General features: G+C 40.8%; 1 protein-coding gene across 3 annotated transcripts in view; it reads right to left on the bottom strand.

Annotated features, from left to right (window-relative positions):
* Nucleotides 1-13726, bottom strand: part of LRRC7 (leucine rich repeat containing 7) — a 442956-nt gene that overhangs the window by 158388 nt on the left and 270842 nt on the right. For all 3 annotated transcript variants that reach the window (XM_036753706.1, XM_036753704.1, XM_036753705.1), the window contains exon 9: nucleotides 4381-4525. In XM_036753706.1, the coding sequence (XP_036609601.1) occupies nucleotides 4381-4525 (145 nt within the window). The remainder of the gene's footprint in view (nucleotides 1-4380; nucleotides 4526-13726) is intronic.

Below are 13726 nucleotides of genomic sequence, written 5' to 3' on the forward strand. Positions count from 1 at the left end.
AAAGAACGGTCATTACTGGGGCTAATGTAAACATGTGGGCCTTTAGCAAAGTGCTTCTGGAATATGTGCTTACCTATGTGCTACTAAATAATTTTTTTTCAGCAGTATGAATGAAGCCATAGAAGGCATGATGGTCAAATTTGTAGATGATGCAAAACTAATTCATTAAAAATTAACTACTTAGGAAAAATTAACATTGGATAAAGTATCCAACAAGATAGTCTAGAATGAGTGAAATACAATAAAATGAAATATAATAAGAGATAAGTAAATAGTTGTACACTGGTTTAAAAAAATAAATTTTAAAATTACATGAAGTATAGCTAGATAAAAGGTCTACCAAAATTATCTAGAGGTCTTGTTGGACTAAAAGCTCAACATAAGTCAATGGAGTGATTGGAAGACAGAAGTAGCAAACAAACAAACTAATGTTGTCCTAGCTTACATTCAAGGACATAATAACCAGAAAAGGGGTCATAATCCCACTGTACCTTGGTCAGATCACATCTGGAGCATTGTATGCGGTTCCAGGTGCAACATTTTAGGAAGAGCATTGACAAGCTTCAGAATGTTCACAGCATGATGAGAGGTTAAGAGAACCTTCTACATTAAGGAAGGAAATTTGGGTGATTCTCTCCCTTAAGACTATGAAGTGCTTGAGAGCAAGGACTCATTTTTTGATATTCTTTGTATCTTCAGCACAGTGACTTACACACAGTGAGTGCTTAATAAATGTTCATTGATTGATGTTTATCCTTTAGAAGAGGAGACTGAGAGGGGACATGACAGTATGTCAGCCTCTGAAGTGGTATCATGTAGGAGAAGAATCTTGTTTTGCTTCACTCCAAAAGACAGAATTATGAGCAAAATCTCCATATCACAGAAAGACTTGAAGCAACAGTGAAGTAAAACCAAGAGTCCAAACCAAAAACTTCCTAACGATTAGCTCCATCTACCCATGGAGGTTCCCCTCACTGGGCTTTTTCATTGTGAGGCTGGAAGACCTCTTGTCTCTGGCGCTGGAGTGAAGATTATTGTTCAGGCACAGTTTGGACTAGATGGCCTCTGACCTCTCTTCCCAGCTCTCAGAGTCCTGGATTCCCAGAACATGCTTTAATGGATCAATCCATCAACAACTACTCTGTGCTAGACTGTGTGCTAGGCATCGAGGTTACAAACAGGGGAGTGAAGCAGTTCCTTATGATATGTTCACAAACAAATACACACAAAATCAATACATTGTGAAGGGTGGGGTAGTGTAACCCTAGGATTCTTCAGGAAAGGACCCTTCTAGCAGGTGCTGCTTGAGGGCTTCAAGATGTAGAGGTGAGGAGGGAGCCTAACACAATGGCCTCAACCTAGGAAATTGGCTGCCATTTATGGGGAAAGGCAAGTAAGGCTGTATGGTTAGAGCACAGAGTGCAAAAGGGGACTAAAGTGTAAATGAGCTAGAAAAAGGTTAGAGGCAGATTGTGAAGGGTTAAATGCCAAACAAAGGAGTTTGTACTTGATTTTGGAGGCCACTGGGTGTTGTTAAAGCTTCTCGAACAGAGGATCAACATAGTCAGGCCTGGACTTCAGGAATATCAATTTTGGTCAAGCATGGTAGCTCCCAAACATCACTGCTCCTTGTACCTGGGGAAACTGAGGCTGGTCACTTCCATTTGGGAATTTTGAGCTGCAGTGGGCTAAACTGATTGGATGTTTGCACTATTACTGTGAGCCCCTGGAGCTGGAGACTACCAGACTGCTGAAGAAGGAGCATATCAAAGTTCCCATGCCACTCAACAGTGCTATGGGTCTGTGAGTGATCTCTGCAGTTCCAGTCTGGGTGAGAGAGGGAGACAGAGTCTCAAACAAAAACACCATGACAATAAATAATATCTAATTTGACAGCTTTGTAGAGGATGACTTGGGGAGAGGAGAGGCTTGAGGCAGGAATACTAATTCAGAGGCTAGTGCAATCAGTAGCCCAGGAATGAAGGTTTGGGTTAATGAGGTTATGGTATGAGTAGAGAGATGGATATGTGCAAAAAAATTTGAGGAGTCAGAATTGATAAGACTTGGCAAAGTGTTGGATATGGTGGGTGAGGGAGAGTGAAGAGTTGTGGGTGATTCCTAAGTTACAAACTGAGTCTGGAGCCCTGGAGGAGCATGGGCAGTGATGCAGAAGTGATTGTGAAGTAAGTACCAGACAACCCAGGTAGAATGGGGAACAGGACAAAAGTAGCAAAGAAAGGTAGGAAAGGGAAGTGTGTGTGTGATCTGGGAAGACCATCATGCATTTTGTTGACCACTAGCTACAGGCTGATGATCGGCATGATTAGTTTATCTTGCAATTCCTTCTCCTGACATCTTTAAGAGAGGCATCCTGTTGGAGCTGATAGAGTGCCGGACTTGGAGTCAGAAAGATCTGCCTCTAACAGCACTAGTTGTGTCACCCTGGGCAAAGCATTTAGTCTTTCCATGCCCTGGACAGCTGGTTACCATTATACATGACACTAGACTTATGATATCTCTTGATATGCACCTGTGAAATCACAGGTCTGTACCACAGATTTTCTTTATAGCTTTATGTCTCTTCCCCTTAACAATTTCATTTCTATTTTCCACTATTTCTTATTAATTTTCCTAACATTCACAACCTTTGTAATAGGGAAAGAAAAGGAAATTTAAAGCTCTGCCAGAAGACAAGTTGTTGTTCCTAAGGGTGGAGAGAGAGAGGTCCCCACAGAATAGACTTTGTGATAATAGGTAGATGAGGGCCCTGATTGGCTTTGGAGAAGATAGATCCTCCAGTGGCACTTCCAGGAAGTCCAGAAAACAAACAATGACCCTTCCCTTGAATGTAGATGCCAATGTAGATATGTATGATACCTCTAGGGTAGGTGGGGAAGATTCCATGGCTCTGAGGGTTAATTCTGGCATAAAAGGGGTTGGGATTTGTTTTTGAAGTTCTATATAAATAGTGTTATCAACAGAGTATTTTCAGTCCAAAGAACATTTTCCTTGCCCATTATCATTGTACCACTCATCCAGAACAGCCATCCTCTTCCTCCTTTCATTCCCCCTCTTGACCCTAACCCCAAACCCTTTTTGATGACCTTACAATTAAGCTTAGATTTAGTGAAATAACCATGGGACAAAAAGCATCCTGCTCTAAGATGCTATTAGAGCAACTTCTCTCCTGGATACCCGACCTCCTCTGACTGAAGCCCTCTCTCTGTACTGACCTATGGCTCCTTGGTGTTCTGTTACTGTCACCTCTGGACCTCAACTATCAAGCATCTAGCTCACCTTAGGACTTGCTTGGACTGAACTAGTTTCTATTTGAACGGCCTCCCTTGGCTCTCTGTGGGAAGCCTGCCTTCAGGTCTTGTCTTTGAGGGCTCCGTGCTCTAACCTAGACTGGCTGGTAATGGAGCTGAAATATCTAAGCATAGAGGGTGCCAAAAGGGTTTAGGGTTACTAACAGGGAATAGGGAAGGACAATGAGGGGAGAAAGGAGAAACTTCACGCTGTGTCTAAGTTTATTTTACATATGGTGCAGTTTCCATCATCAAACACACTTATTTTCCAAAGCCAAAAATAAATGACTTTTGGATTATTCACAAGATTGCCTGTCATTATGAGTAATAATTAAAACATAGTTTTAAAGGGTTTCCAGCCTGACTTTATGATCATAGCACATCATATCCAGTTTTCATTGTAATTGTTCAACTGAGGACAGTATGTGTTATGTAGAATAGAACTAACATTTGGCAAAAAGAATCATAATTCAAAACATACATATTTGAGTGTATATAATATTTTAAAGCACCCCTGAATACAGCAGCATTCTAAGGACTACAACTACTATAATTTCTGTTGTAAGAAAAATTGTACACATTTATCAACTTATTTTAAATATGAGAACATATTTATAATATAATAAAACAACTTGGATTATTTTAAATATGCAGGTTTCAAAGGTTCACCATAATAGGGCAAATTTCTAGAATTAGAAATCAAAGACCAGCTTTTTAAAAAGAAAAAAACAACTTTAAATATTAACATAAAAATGTATGGGCTTAAAAGAGCTCAGGCATCACCTTAATCAGTCTCTTTCATTTCACTGATGAGGAACCCGAAGCCCAGAGAGGCAGAGGCACTTCTTCCAGGCCACCTACCTAGAGTCCATCAGCTGCAGGCCAGACTCTGGGGCTCCCTCCGTGATGCCCCTCTGCCCCTCCAACAGTTCTTAGATTTTATACTGGTTACTCAATTCAAAATGAATTTGGTCGTCTTTGCCAACGGCACATCCCTTACTCTCCCAGGAAAGATAAAAAGATGCCAGTAAATCGAAGACAACATTTCACCCATCAAATGCTTGTTCCTCACCTATAGAGTCAGGCAGTTGTTGCAACATATTGGATGACAATAAGAGGTCTTCAAGCGCTTCACATCCAGAAATGTCCAAGTCAACAGTTTCAATTCTGTTTTTTGACATATCCAGGTACACCAACATCTTTAATTTCCCTATAGACTTGATGACATTGCAGAAACTCAGGGTTAGTTGAGAAGGTTTTCCAAGAAGTTCACAAGGAATAAATACATACAGCTATAAAAGGTCTTATCTAAAAAATCGAATATACTCCAAATGGCTCTTCTGGGAAAAAATGAAGATTGCCAATTAAAAATACCATGTCATTTCCTCAGTCAGAAATCTTGTTGTTTGAGATGACTGAAACTGGACTGTCTTCTACAAAGCAGGGCAGAAACAGCAACTTCCTCTGACTGCTGTTTCACTCTTTTCTCTTGCTCTGCCTCAAAGTAAATGAATACTCTTCTCCCCCAGGGTCAGTTGGCCTCCCTCTTCCCAATGACTTGTCCCATCTTTCATTTCCAGCCACTGAGCCATTGATTGACCCACCTCTTTCTCTGGGCTTCCATGAGGGTGCCTGCTGACTGGTCATGGGCCAAGAAAAGAGTGCAAGGTCCCCACATCAACATTCTTGGTGATGCAGATCAAGGTATAACTAAGGACAACAGACCTGAGGTACTCTAAGACTGAAGACCACTGGTCCCCCCTACTCTCTCTGCCTCACCCTATCAGCTCTCAAATTCTGGGGATTCCCACTAATCCCAACGGACTGAGTCCATAGAGAACCCATTTTCAAGAGGGCGCTAGAGGACATTTGTTTCCAGAAAATGGGGGAAGAGACCCACCAGATGGCCCAGATTGTTGGTTGTGCATGATAAAACAAGCTTGGCTTCAGTGACCAGACAGGAAGTAGGAGGAAGTAGGAGGCCTGCCATCATCCTGGTGTGTGCCACAGGCATTCCAACAGCCAGGATTCTGCACTGTGTGAAGTGTGCCTGGCTTAGATCACTTGTAGGTCTCAGAGTAGCACTCCCGAAACCAGCTTTAAGGCCATGTGAGAACCCAAGCAAGGAGTCATGAAAAGGATACCTCCTGGCATCTGACACCACTGGTGTCTGCCAATGTTTGTGAAAGGTGTGCAAAGAGAGGGGAGTGTTAGCCTAGTTGTCTGCACGTATGTCGAAAGAGGAGGATGAGAAAGACTGTGAGGTCTGCTAAATTGGCATTACTGGTATAGCATGGAAAGCCAGAGTGGACAGCTTCTCCCTCAGTGATTCAGCATCTCAGCTGAAAAATGTGAGCCCTGGGACGATGAGGCCATGTTTAGGGGAAGGGGTTGGACAGTTGGCCTTAAAATGGGAAGACCAGAAGTGTGTACAGTCACGGTCAATCATGGGGTAGGGACTGTGGAATGAGCCAGTCTGGGACATCTTGGTCTTTTGGAAAACTTGGTCACTGTGGCACCTTTTTAAGTCATCCTTACACATGGAGCACAATTTCTCCAACTCTCTTTCAGAGGGAAGCAGATGTTAACTAGCTCTACACGCTTTCCTTGTAGTGCTTTTGGACCATGCCTAACTTAACTGAGTGTGTGTGTGTGTGTGTGTGTGTGTGTGTGTGTGTGTGTGAGAGAGAGAGAGAGATAGAGAGAGAGGGAGAGAGAGAGAGAGAGAGAGAGACACAGAGACAGACAAAAATGCAGGGGATAAAGGAAAACAAACACCCAGAATTATTTTGCTGTCCACAGGTTCCTTCCAAGTGTCTCCCCTCCTGGGCCTGGATTTTCTGTGTATGTTCTGTAAACTTTGAAGCTGTGGGAACAGGCGGGGTGGGGGTGGGAATGGGGATGAATATGCCACCCTGTGAATGCTTGTAATTCTGTTATCCCTTGTTGGAATCTCTTGGGGGGGGGGAGTGGCCTCTTGGCCTGGTGTCCTTGTCAATAAACTCATTTACACAAAAGAAATCATTTTATGTTCTCCCTAGCTAATACACAATTTCCCCTTGAGTCCAAGGTTCTGGTGAGCCATTTTTTTTTTCTGTTTCAAAGCTACAGAACCTTTTGTTCCTAAGATAAACTACTTTTGGTCTTTCTCATTTACAAACATTTTGCCAGCAGTGGCCTTTCTCTTGGCCAAAGTGTGTCCAACTATTTAGGTTTGGTTCCTCCAAATCTTTACTTGAAAATTCTCAAAAGAGCCAGAGGTACAGGCAGGAGTGGCCTTGAGGATACAATAGTTCTGCCCTATGTGCAGATACTCTTAAAGATGGGTGAGGGTTATAACAGAACAATAGAACTGGCCTCGAAAGCAGGGACTGTTGTTTTGTACTCCAATGGCTGGCACACAGTAGATACTTAAGAAATGCTTTTTGATGAATTGGTTGATAGAGAAGCTCTGGTTTAGGTATGTGGGGCAAGAGGAGGAAGCCCTGTGAGGTGGAAATTAAAAGGCAATGAGAGAAGTTAAATGAGGAAAGAGAGTATGTATGTCTGGGTATATAGGAGAAGTGCAAAAATGGAAGGGAGACCAGATCCTCAAACCCAATTTTTTGGAGGCCAGACCTATGTTTTCATAAGTACAGGGAATTTTTGATAAGAAAGCCTCCTGTGCCAAGGTAGATTTTCTTTACAATTTATTGACCTAGAGACCAACAAGAATAGTGAATGTATGTGTGGGGTGGGGAGCCCCAGAATCTACGGAAAGAGAATTAAAAAAGTAATGCATAAACTTTGACCACATTTCAGCTGATAAATCTTTAGAACACAGCATAATGCAGTCTACCAAGATGAGGCAAGACGTGTTAGAAAGCTAATTACAGGGGTCATTATGGACTTGATTTTGAGTTTAAGATTTTAAAAAATGAAATTACTTCAGCTAAGGTTTCCAGAAGGATTAAAAAAATTAATCTAATCTATTAAACATGTGCTAAACAATAAAAAAGCAATAATATTCATAGATAAAATGCCAAATAAATATGCAAATACATTTCAGCCTAGGTGTCGGGCTGTATTGGTAATTAAGGTGGGACTTTTTTCACTGTTTTAGAATGCTAAATTAATTAAGTGTCTTTGATTGAGTCCTACTAGGTGCAAAGCCCCAGGCTGGTTAGCAAACTAGTTCTCTAGTTTTAGAGAGGCGGGAAGCCCCCAGGGCCCTAAGGGGAGTTGCTAAGACCAGAGCCAATGGTATGTGCCTAAGTTCTGGTCAATAAGATGAAGTTCTAGTAGATCAGATGATATCTAAGGACTGTATAAAAAGAGAGAACAGAGTTGTTTGCTTGGGGCTCTTACTCCTGGAGGAGTGTTGATGTGAAGACTCTGGGCAGCTGCTCTAAGAGCCTCCCAGCTCGTAAACCCAGATGTTGATGCTTTCCTGGTAACTATGAATTATGATTTGGTCTTTTTATATTGTCTCTGTTTCTAATTTGTTTGTATTTGCTCTGAAGTTCAGGGTGCTGGCTTTTCCTCCGGAACTAAGTGAATGATATTTGTATGTTGGATTAAAGTAAGATTGTTAACCCCTTAACATTGCTTTCCTTAGCAAAGCAGATCAAAGAACCCATGCTGGCAGCTCTTGTTGCTGGTCTTGTTGGGTCTTACACCTCACAACAGCTGCTAGCTGAATTGTTGCAACAGGGGCATAATTTATTTTTGTTTATTTGCTGTGTCCCAAGACACTAAATTAATAAGGTTAATCATGTAATGAAACAGATTACCATCTACTTCTTTGAATGTACATTCACCAATAAGTCTTCCTGAGTCAGTAAAAAACAGGCCTATTCCAAGGCACAGTCCATCATGGAGTGAAGCCAGTGAAAGGTTGGGGTCTGAATCCATTTGTTGAAGCAGGCTATAAATGAGTGAAATACCAAACTTTCTAACCTAATAAATGAGTGGATGTGAGTCATCTTCACAAGACCCTGTTCCACAGCCTCATGGTAGCATCGAGGTACTCTAGGTTTCTTCAAGGCTACTCCAGAAGAGCAATGACTCTAGAAGGTTCTATTGTGCTGTGATTATGGTTCTAATGGTAATTTATGCTTTCCAGGTAGTTAAGTATGGGGAAGATCATCAGTAGGTTGGTCACTTAGTGATGCATTCTTCAGCTATGACAAGCCATAAAATAAAAAAAAATACAGAATGGTCCTTAGTTCTGTAGAGACTCCCACCTCTACCCTTTCCATTTCTGCACTGTATCTCATAGTGTTGGTGGTAGGAATGGGGACTGAGTCTTAGAGGCTATATAAAAGTCACATAGTAATTTGTGGTTTATCTATAAACACTCTTAGAGGTAGAAAGGCCCCGGAGATCCAGCCTTGGGGCTAGGAAGACCTGGTTCAAGCCCTGCCTTTGACACATACTGAGCTGGGGCATCCTGGGCAAATCATTGGCTCTTGGTGCTCTAGGCCAGTGGCTTCAAACACTTGGTTCTGGGGCCAGAGTGAAATGTAATTGGGGAATATTTAACAAGAGAAATAAAAATACAATGGGACACAGGTAATGTTAATATTTGAATTTCTAAGTTAATAGCTGCTGCAGGGGTCCTTCTGTTTGGTTCAGTGGCCCTGTTTTGATTTGAACTTGGCCCCTCTACTTGAGGACATTCTGTAAGACTGTAAGGTGCAGAGAAGGTGATCAACCAGCACTGGTAGAGGGAGCGTCCTCACCTGGGGGTTCCTTGGCCACTACAATAACAGGTTCAGTCCCTACCTCTGTTTATAAACTCTAATTGACTGTTGGTGCTGCAAATGGTAAATGCTTGTAGAATGACCCATGAGAGGCCTGAGGAACTGAATGCTCCTTATAAATGGAACTGTAAGACAATGAGAAGGTCCAGCTAAATGGAAGGGTGACTTACAGGCTCTTCTTGGAAAGGCACATAAAGAGTCAGTGAAGATGCTTTTGTCATACATTTAAGGGAGCAAAGATAGTAATTTCATGGGACATTCAGTCATATCATATTGTCATGTTCATTATGAGGATTTGAAAAAAAACATCACAAAGATAACTGCAATTTGTGTGCCAACATCTGTGGTAGAGCTTGAGGTCAAAAAATTCTATGAAGAACTTAGCAAGACTCTCCAGATTAAAGCCATATGTAATTTGATATTTGGTGACTAGAAGACAAAGGAAGGCAAGAGGAGGACAGTAAAAAATATGTTGGAAAACATGATTCCAGAGTAAAAAACAAGAAAGCTGAAAAGTATTGTGAATGATAATAAGAGCCATTTCTTGATATTGTGGTGTCTTTATTACTACTTCTAAAGGGCTGGGAGGTGCTCGCCATGGCCAATACCAAATAACATCAAAAATGAAGTTGACTGTATTCTGACAAAAAATTGGATACTGATGTGAGAGTCATTTATGAATCACTTATCTGTGTATAGTAAGAACACTGACTTGTTAGATTCAAGATAAAAATAAATATCCAGTTAAAATAAAGAACAAAAATCAGGATTTACCATTTGAGGCAGCTCCAGCAAAAACATACTTAAATATTCTTTTGATGCAAAACAAAATGGGAAGTGGATGAAAGGACAAGTATCCACCCAGATCATCACCAATTCTTAAGGAAGTTTTATTGGTGTAAATCAACTGGCACAACTAGCAGACTGAAAAAGCAGTACTCAGCAAAGACTCGATCTACCTGCCAAGGCAAGAAATGCTTCAGCTGCAAGTAACACTGATTTAAAACAAAATCACTTCTAAAAAATCATAGAGGAAGATGTTGGAACATTAAGAACAGTTATCTTCTTGGAAAACACCAAGTGACAGTGGAGGGGCAAAGTGGAAGGAAAGCCTGGCAAAGGCCTAAATGAAGTTGGTTCATCCTTGAGAGCATGTAAGCATGACCTTAATACAAATACGTGAAAACTGGAAAAGGCTTGTCAAGATTTCTGTAACAAAGTCTTTTTTTTTTTATCAAGAATGGAGTCATCACATTTGGAATCTAAACCCATTGCCCTTCATGGGAAGTAGAAATGGTGCTAAGAGAAATAAAGATGAGAATTAATAAGCCCACTATACACAGACGATGGTCTTGGTAAAAGTGAAACAATTTTTTGGGTATTGACAGGCTGATATTCAAAATATCTGAAGGAAGAGTTGATAAATGCTCAGAAATGATCATGAATGTTACCATTACACTCCTGCCAAAGAACAATTTAAAAATTATCAATAACTACTAACCTATTGCCCTAATTTTTCATTTTTATAAAATCTAAGAGGATATCTAGAGCATCCCTGATAATAAAAGCCTGATGAGAAGGGAAAATGCAAGTTTTTGAAAATTATTTTCTATATCAGAATTACATCTTTAAAGTTAAGTAATTACTAAGTGGTTTAGACAATGTAATATTCCATTATGCTTACTGTTTGGTGGCCGTTAAAATATATTTAATTTGATGGAACAGAATGCCACATTAAAGGCTCTCTTCCAATAAGGTTTCCCCTATGGATATATTAAAGTTATATAAGATCTTCCCTGAAAAATGTAATAATTAAATAGCTCTGGTTTTTACCCTCTGATTATTAATATGGACATCATCTGCTCACCATTTGCCACTTTCATTGAACATGTCCAGTGCAGAGTCCAAATGAAAGAGGAATTCTCTATAAATGATGAGGTCTTCCAAATGCTTCTGTAGGTAGATGATATTATCCCACCTGAATTAAGCCCCAGAACATTTCAGAGCCTCCTAGATGGGACCCACATTCACTAAAAAGTGTTTGGCCTGTCTACATCAGGGAAACCATGGTAATGGAGAATGCTTATTGTTCAAATGATAGAACTTGTCCATCAATATGTATATGTTGTTTAGTCACTACAAATGGATAATGAGCTGCACCCAGAATTTAAGTTGCATAATGTGATTGATTACCTTTGAGAAACTGTCAAGTTCTTTTAATGTCTCCAAGCTTCTCCTTCAAACAAATGTCTATATTTTAAACATCAGTAGTTCTTTGGTGATTTTATATGACTACGATTCATGGAGAACTAATTTCCAAAGAATTAAGGTCAAGGGTCACTCATCTTTATGGAAAGGTACATAATGAACATGTATAGGTTGCAAGACATTAGAACTAAGAATTGAGCAGAAACTGTGACATCAAGGATATTGTCAAGGAGAAAGTCACCTGGTCATGAAGTAAGAGGAGGGGAAATCTACTTGTATCCATGCAGTGTCAAGAGTTAGAAGAAGGCCTTTCCTTAGCACACTGGGTGGACTCCTTGTGGAGGGCTGATGGGGGGCATGAACAAAAGTCACAAGGGATGAGAAAATGTGGATGGATTGTGATCTGCACCTTTGAATGCAGTACCCACATCTGGGAAACCAGAGATATATGCAAGTATGGGAATGTGGAGAATGTTGATCAGAAGTGGCCTGATCAACCGAATGAGGCTAAGAGATGAGGCATTTGTTTTGGCTTTAAAGACATCTCCCTAAGCAAAGTGTGAACATAATGAAATGAATGTTGACATTTCTTTGATGGTTTGTAAACAGAGGCATGATAAACAGGACAAAGCAAAAGATGCTTCTGGAGACATATTTCCTATGGAAAGAGTGGATCTCCCCATTGATACCATATCAAGATGAATGCTGACATGTCCTTGAAGGATAGAAGGATTGTCCTTGGCCTGGGGACACTTTGAACCATTTTTGAATCAATGAGGATAACTGATTGGGTCGTGGCTACTCAGAGCTGAGTTACATCCCTGGATTGGGGCCTCTGAACCCCAGAGAGATGTGGCAGGGAGATGAGAAAGCTGAAAGAACTGAGCATAGGTAGGACCAGAAGACAGAAGTGGGTCCCTTGGGACCAGGAAGCCTGCCTGTCCAAATAGTTCTCCTTTTGGGGAAAATGCTAATCCCCACAGATGGCTGAAGTGCTTTGCAGAGAGCTTCTGGGGCCACATCTGGGGAGAGGAGGTGGATTTCCTGAACACATCTTGTGCTCCTGGACTTTGCTTCTTCAGGAGAATTTCACCTCCAGTGCCTGGACACAAGCTTTAGAGAAGAGGAGGAATTCCTCTGCATTACAAAATCAAGCCCTTCTGGGAGAAGAGGAATAACCATGTGGCCCAGATAGAGAAGCAGAAAAGGACTATATGGAGAAACCTGGTCTTCGTCTCTGTTGCTGTCTATTTCTAAAGGTAAGGAGGGGCTGACTTCCTAATAACACCAAGCACACTGGCATCCCTTTCAAGAGAGCCCCAATCACAGGGTGTGACTCTATGTCTAGAGAGCTGTCAGTACTTCTGGGAAGGGAAGGCTCACAGGAACATGAAGGGTCACTTATCTCTGCCTCAAATGTAGTTCCCTTCCAGGGAAATTTGAGCTGCATGATGGTGATATGAGGAGAGGTGAGACTTCTGGAGGGGGAAAAGAATTGCCTTGACTGCTTATAAACTGCTCTGAGTTCTTTGTGTTTTTCTCCCATACATTCTTTCTGTGGGGCAAAATAAAAGCTGGTAGTTGAGGGACATACCTACACAAATCTGTGGTGTCACAAACTGTATTCTGATGACCCCAAGGGACAGCAAGGGTGGAGGAATCCTTGAGCTAGATATACAGCCTATTCAAATGGCAGTTATTGAGTGCCTGCTATGGGCAGAGCTCTCTAGTAAGCACAGTACATACTCAGTGATGTATACATACTTTATGAAGATAAATCCAGGATCTGTCTGTCTATTTATCTGCCTTTATACATCTATCTAATTCAATATAGATATGTAAACGTATACCTATTTCCCCATTATGCCTGGGAGGATTAGTAGCAACGTGATTTTCAGGTTAGAGAAGTAAGCTCTCTGCCGCATTCCAAGACTCATCTTCTAAATTAGGTTTATGATTGTACAAAAGGAGAACACATTTGTTTCTGGTTATATCTATAATTCTTACCAATTTTCTGACATTATTCCATAAAGCAGGGGCTAGGAATCCTTCTCTAGAGCATGTAGAAGGGGTAGTGATGCTAACAGAGTTGCTATTTGCCACATGAAAAGTGCTCATGTTTAAATACTAAGAAAGGACTTCAAGCCAGAGTGGGCTGAAACTCTGCCATGCCACAGGAACAGCCACAAGATCTACACTCATTAAGTTAATTGTTATAGCTTCCATTTAGGAGAAAGTACAAAGTTATCCTTTAAAGCAATGAAGAAACTGATTCTTTGATTTCTCATTTACCTTAATTAAATTTTAGCTCATGCTGTACTCAAAATTTCGAGTCTAAACGAAATAGATGGGACCCAAAGAATGATTTTGCTCTTAAGATAAGACTGTAAAAATATTAACGCAGTTTCTGATTAGCTTTAAGGACAATAGCTTTAAGGACAAATTTAAGGCAGTTTTTTGAACTGA

Source organism: Trichosurus vulpecula, chromosome 4 (assembly GCF_011100635.1).
Source record: "Trichosurus vulpecula isolate mTriVul1 chromosome 4, mTriVul1.pri, whole genome shotgun sequence".
Classification (NCBI taxonomy): Eukaryota; Metazoa; Chordata; class Mammalia; order Diprotodontia; family Phalangeridae; genus Trichosurus; species Trichosurus vulpecula.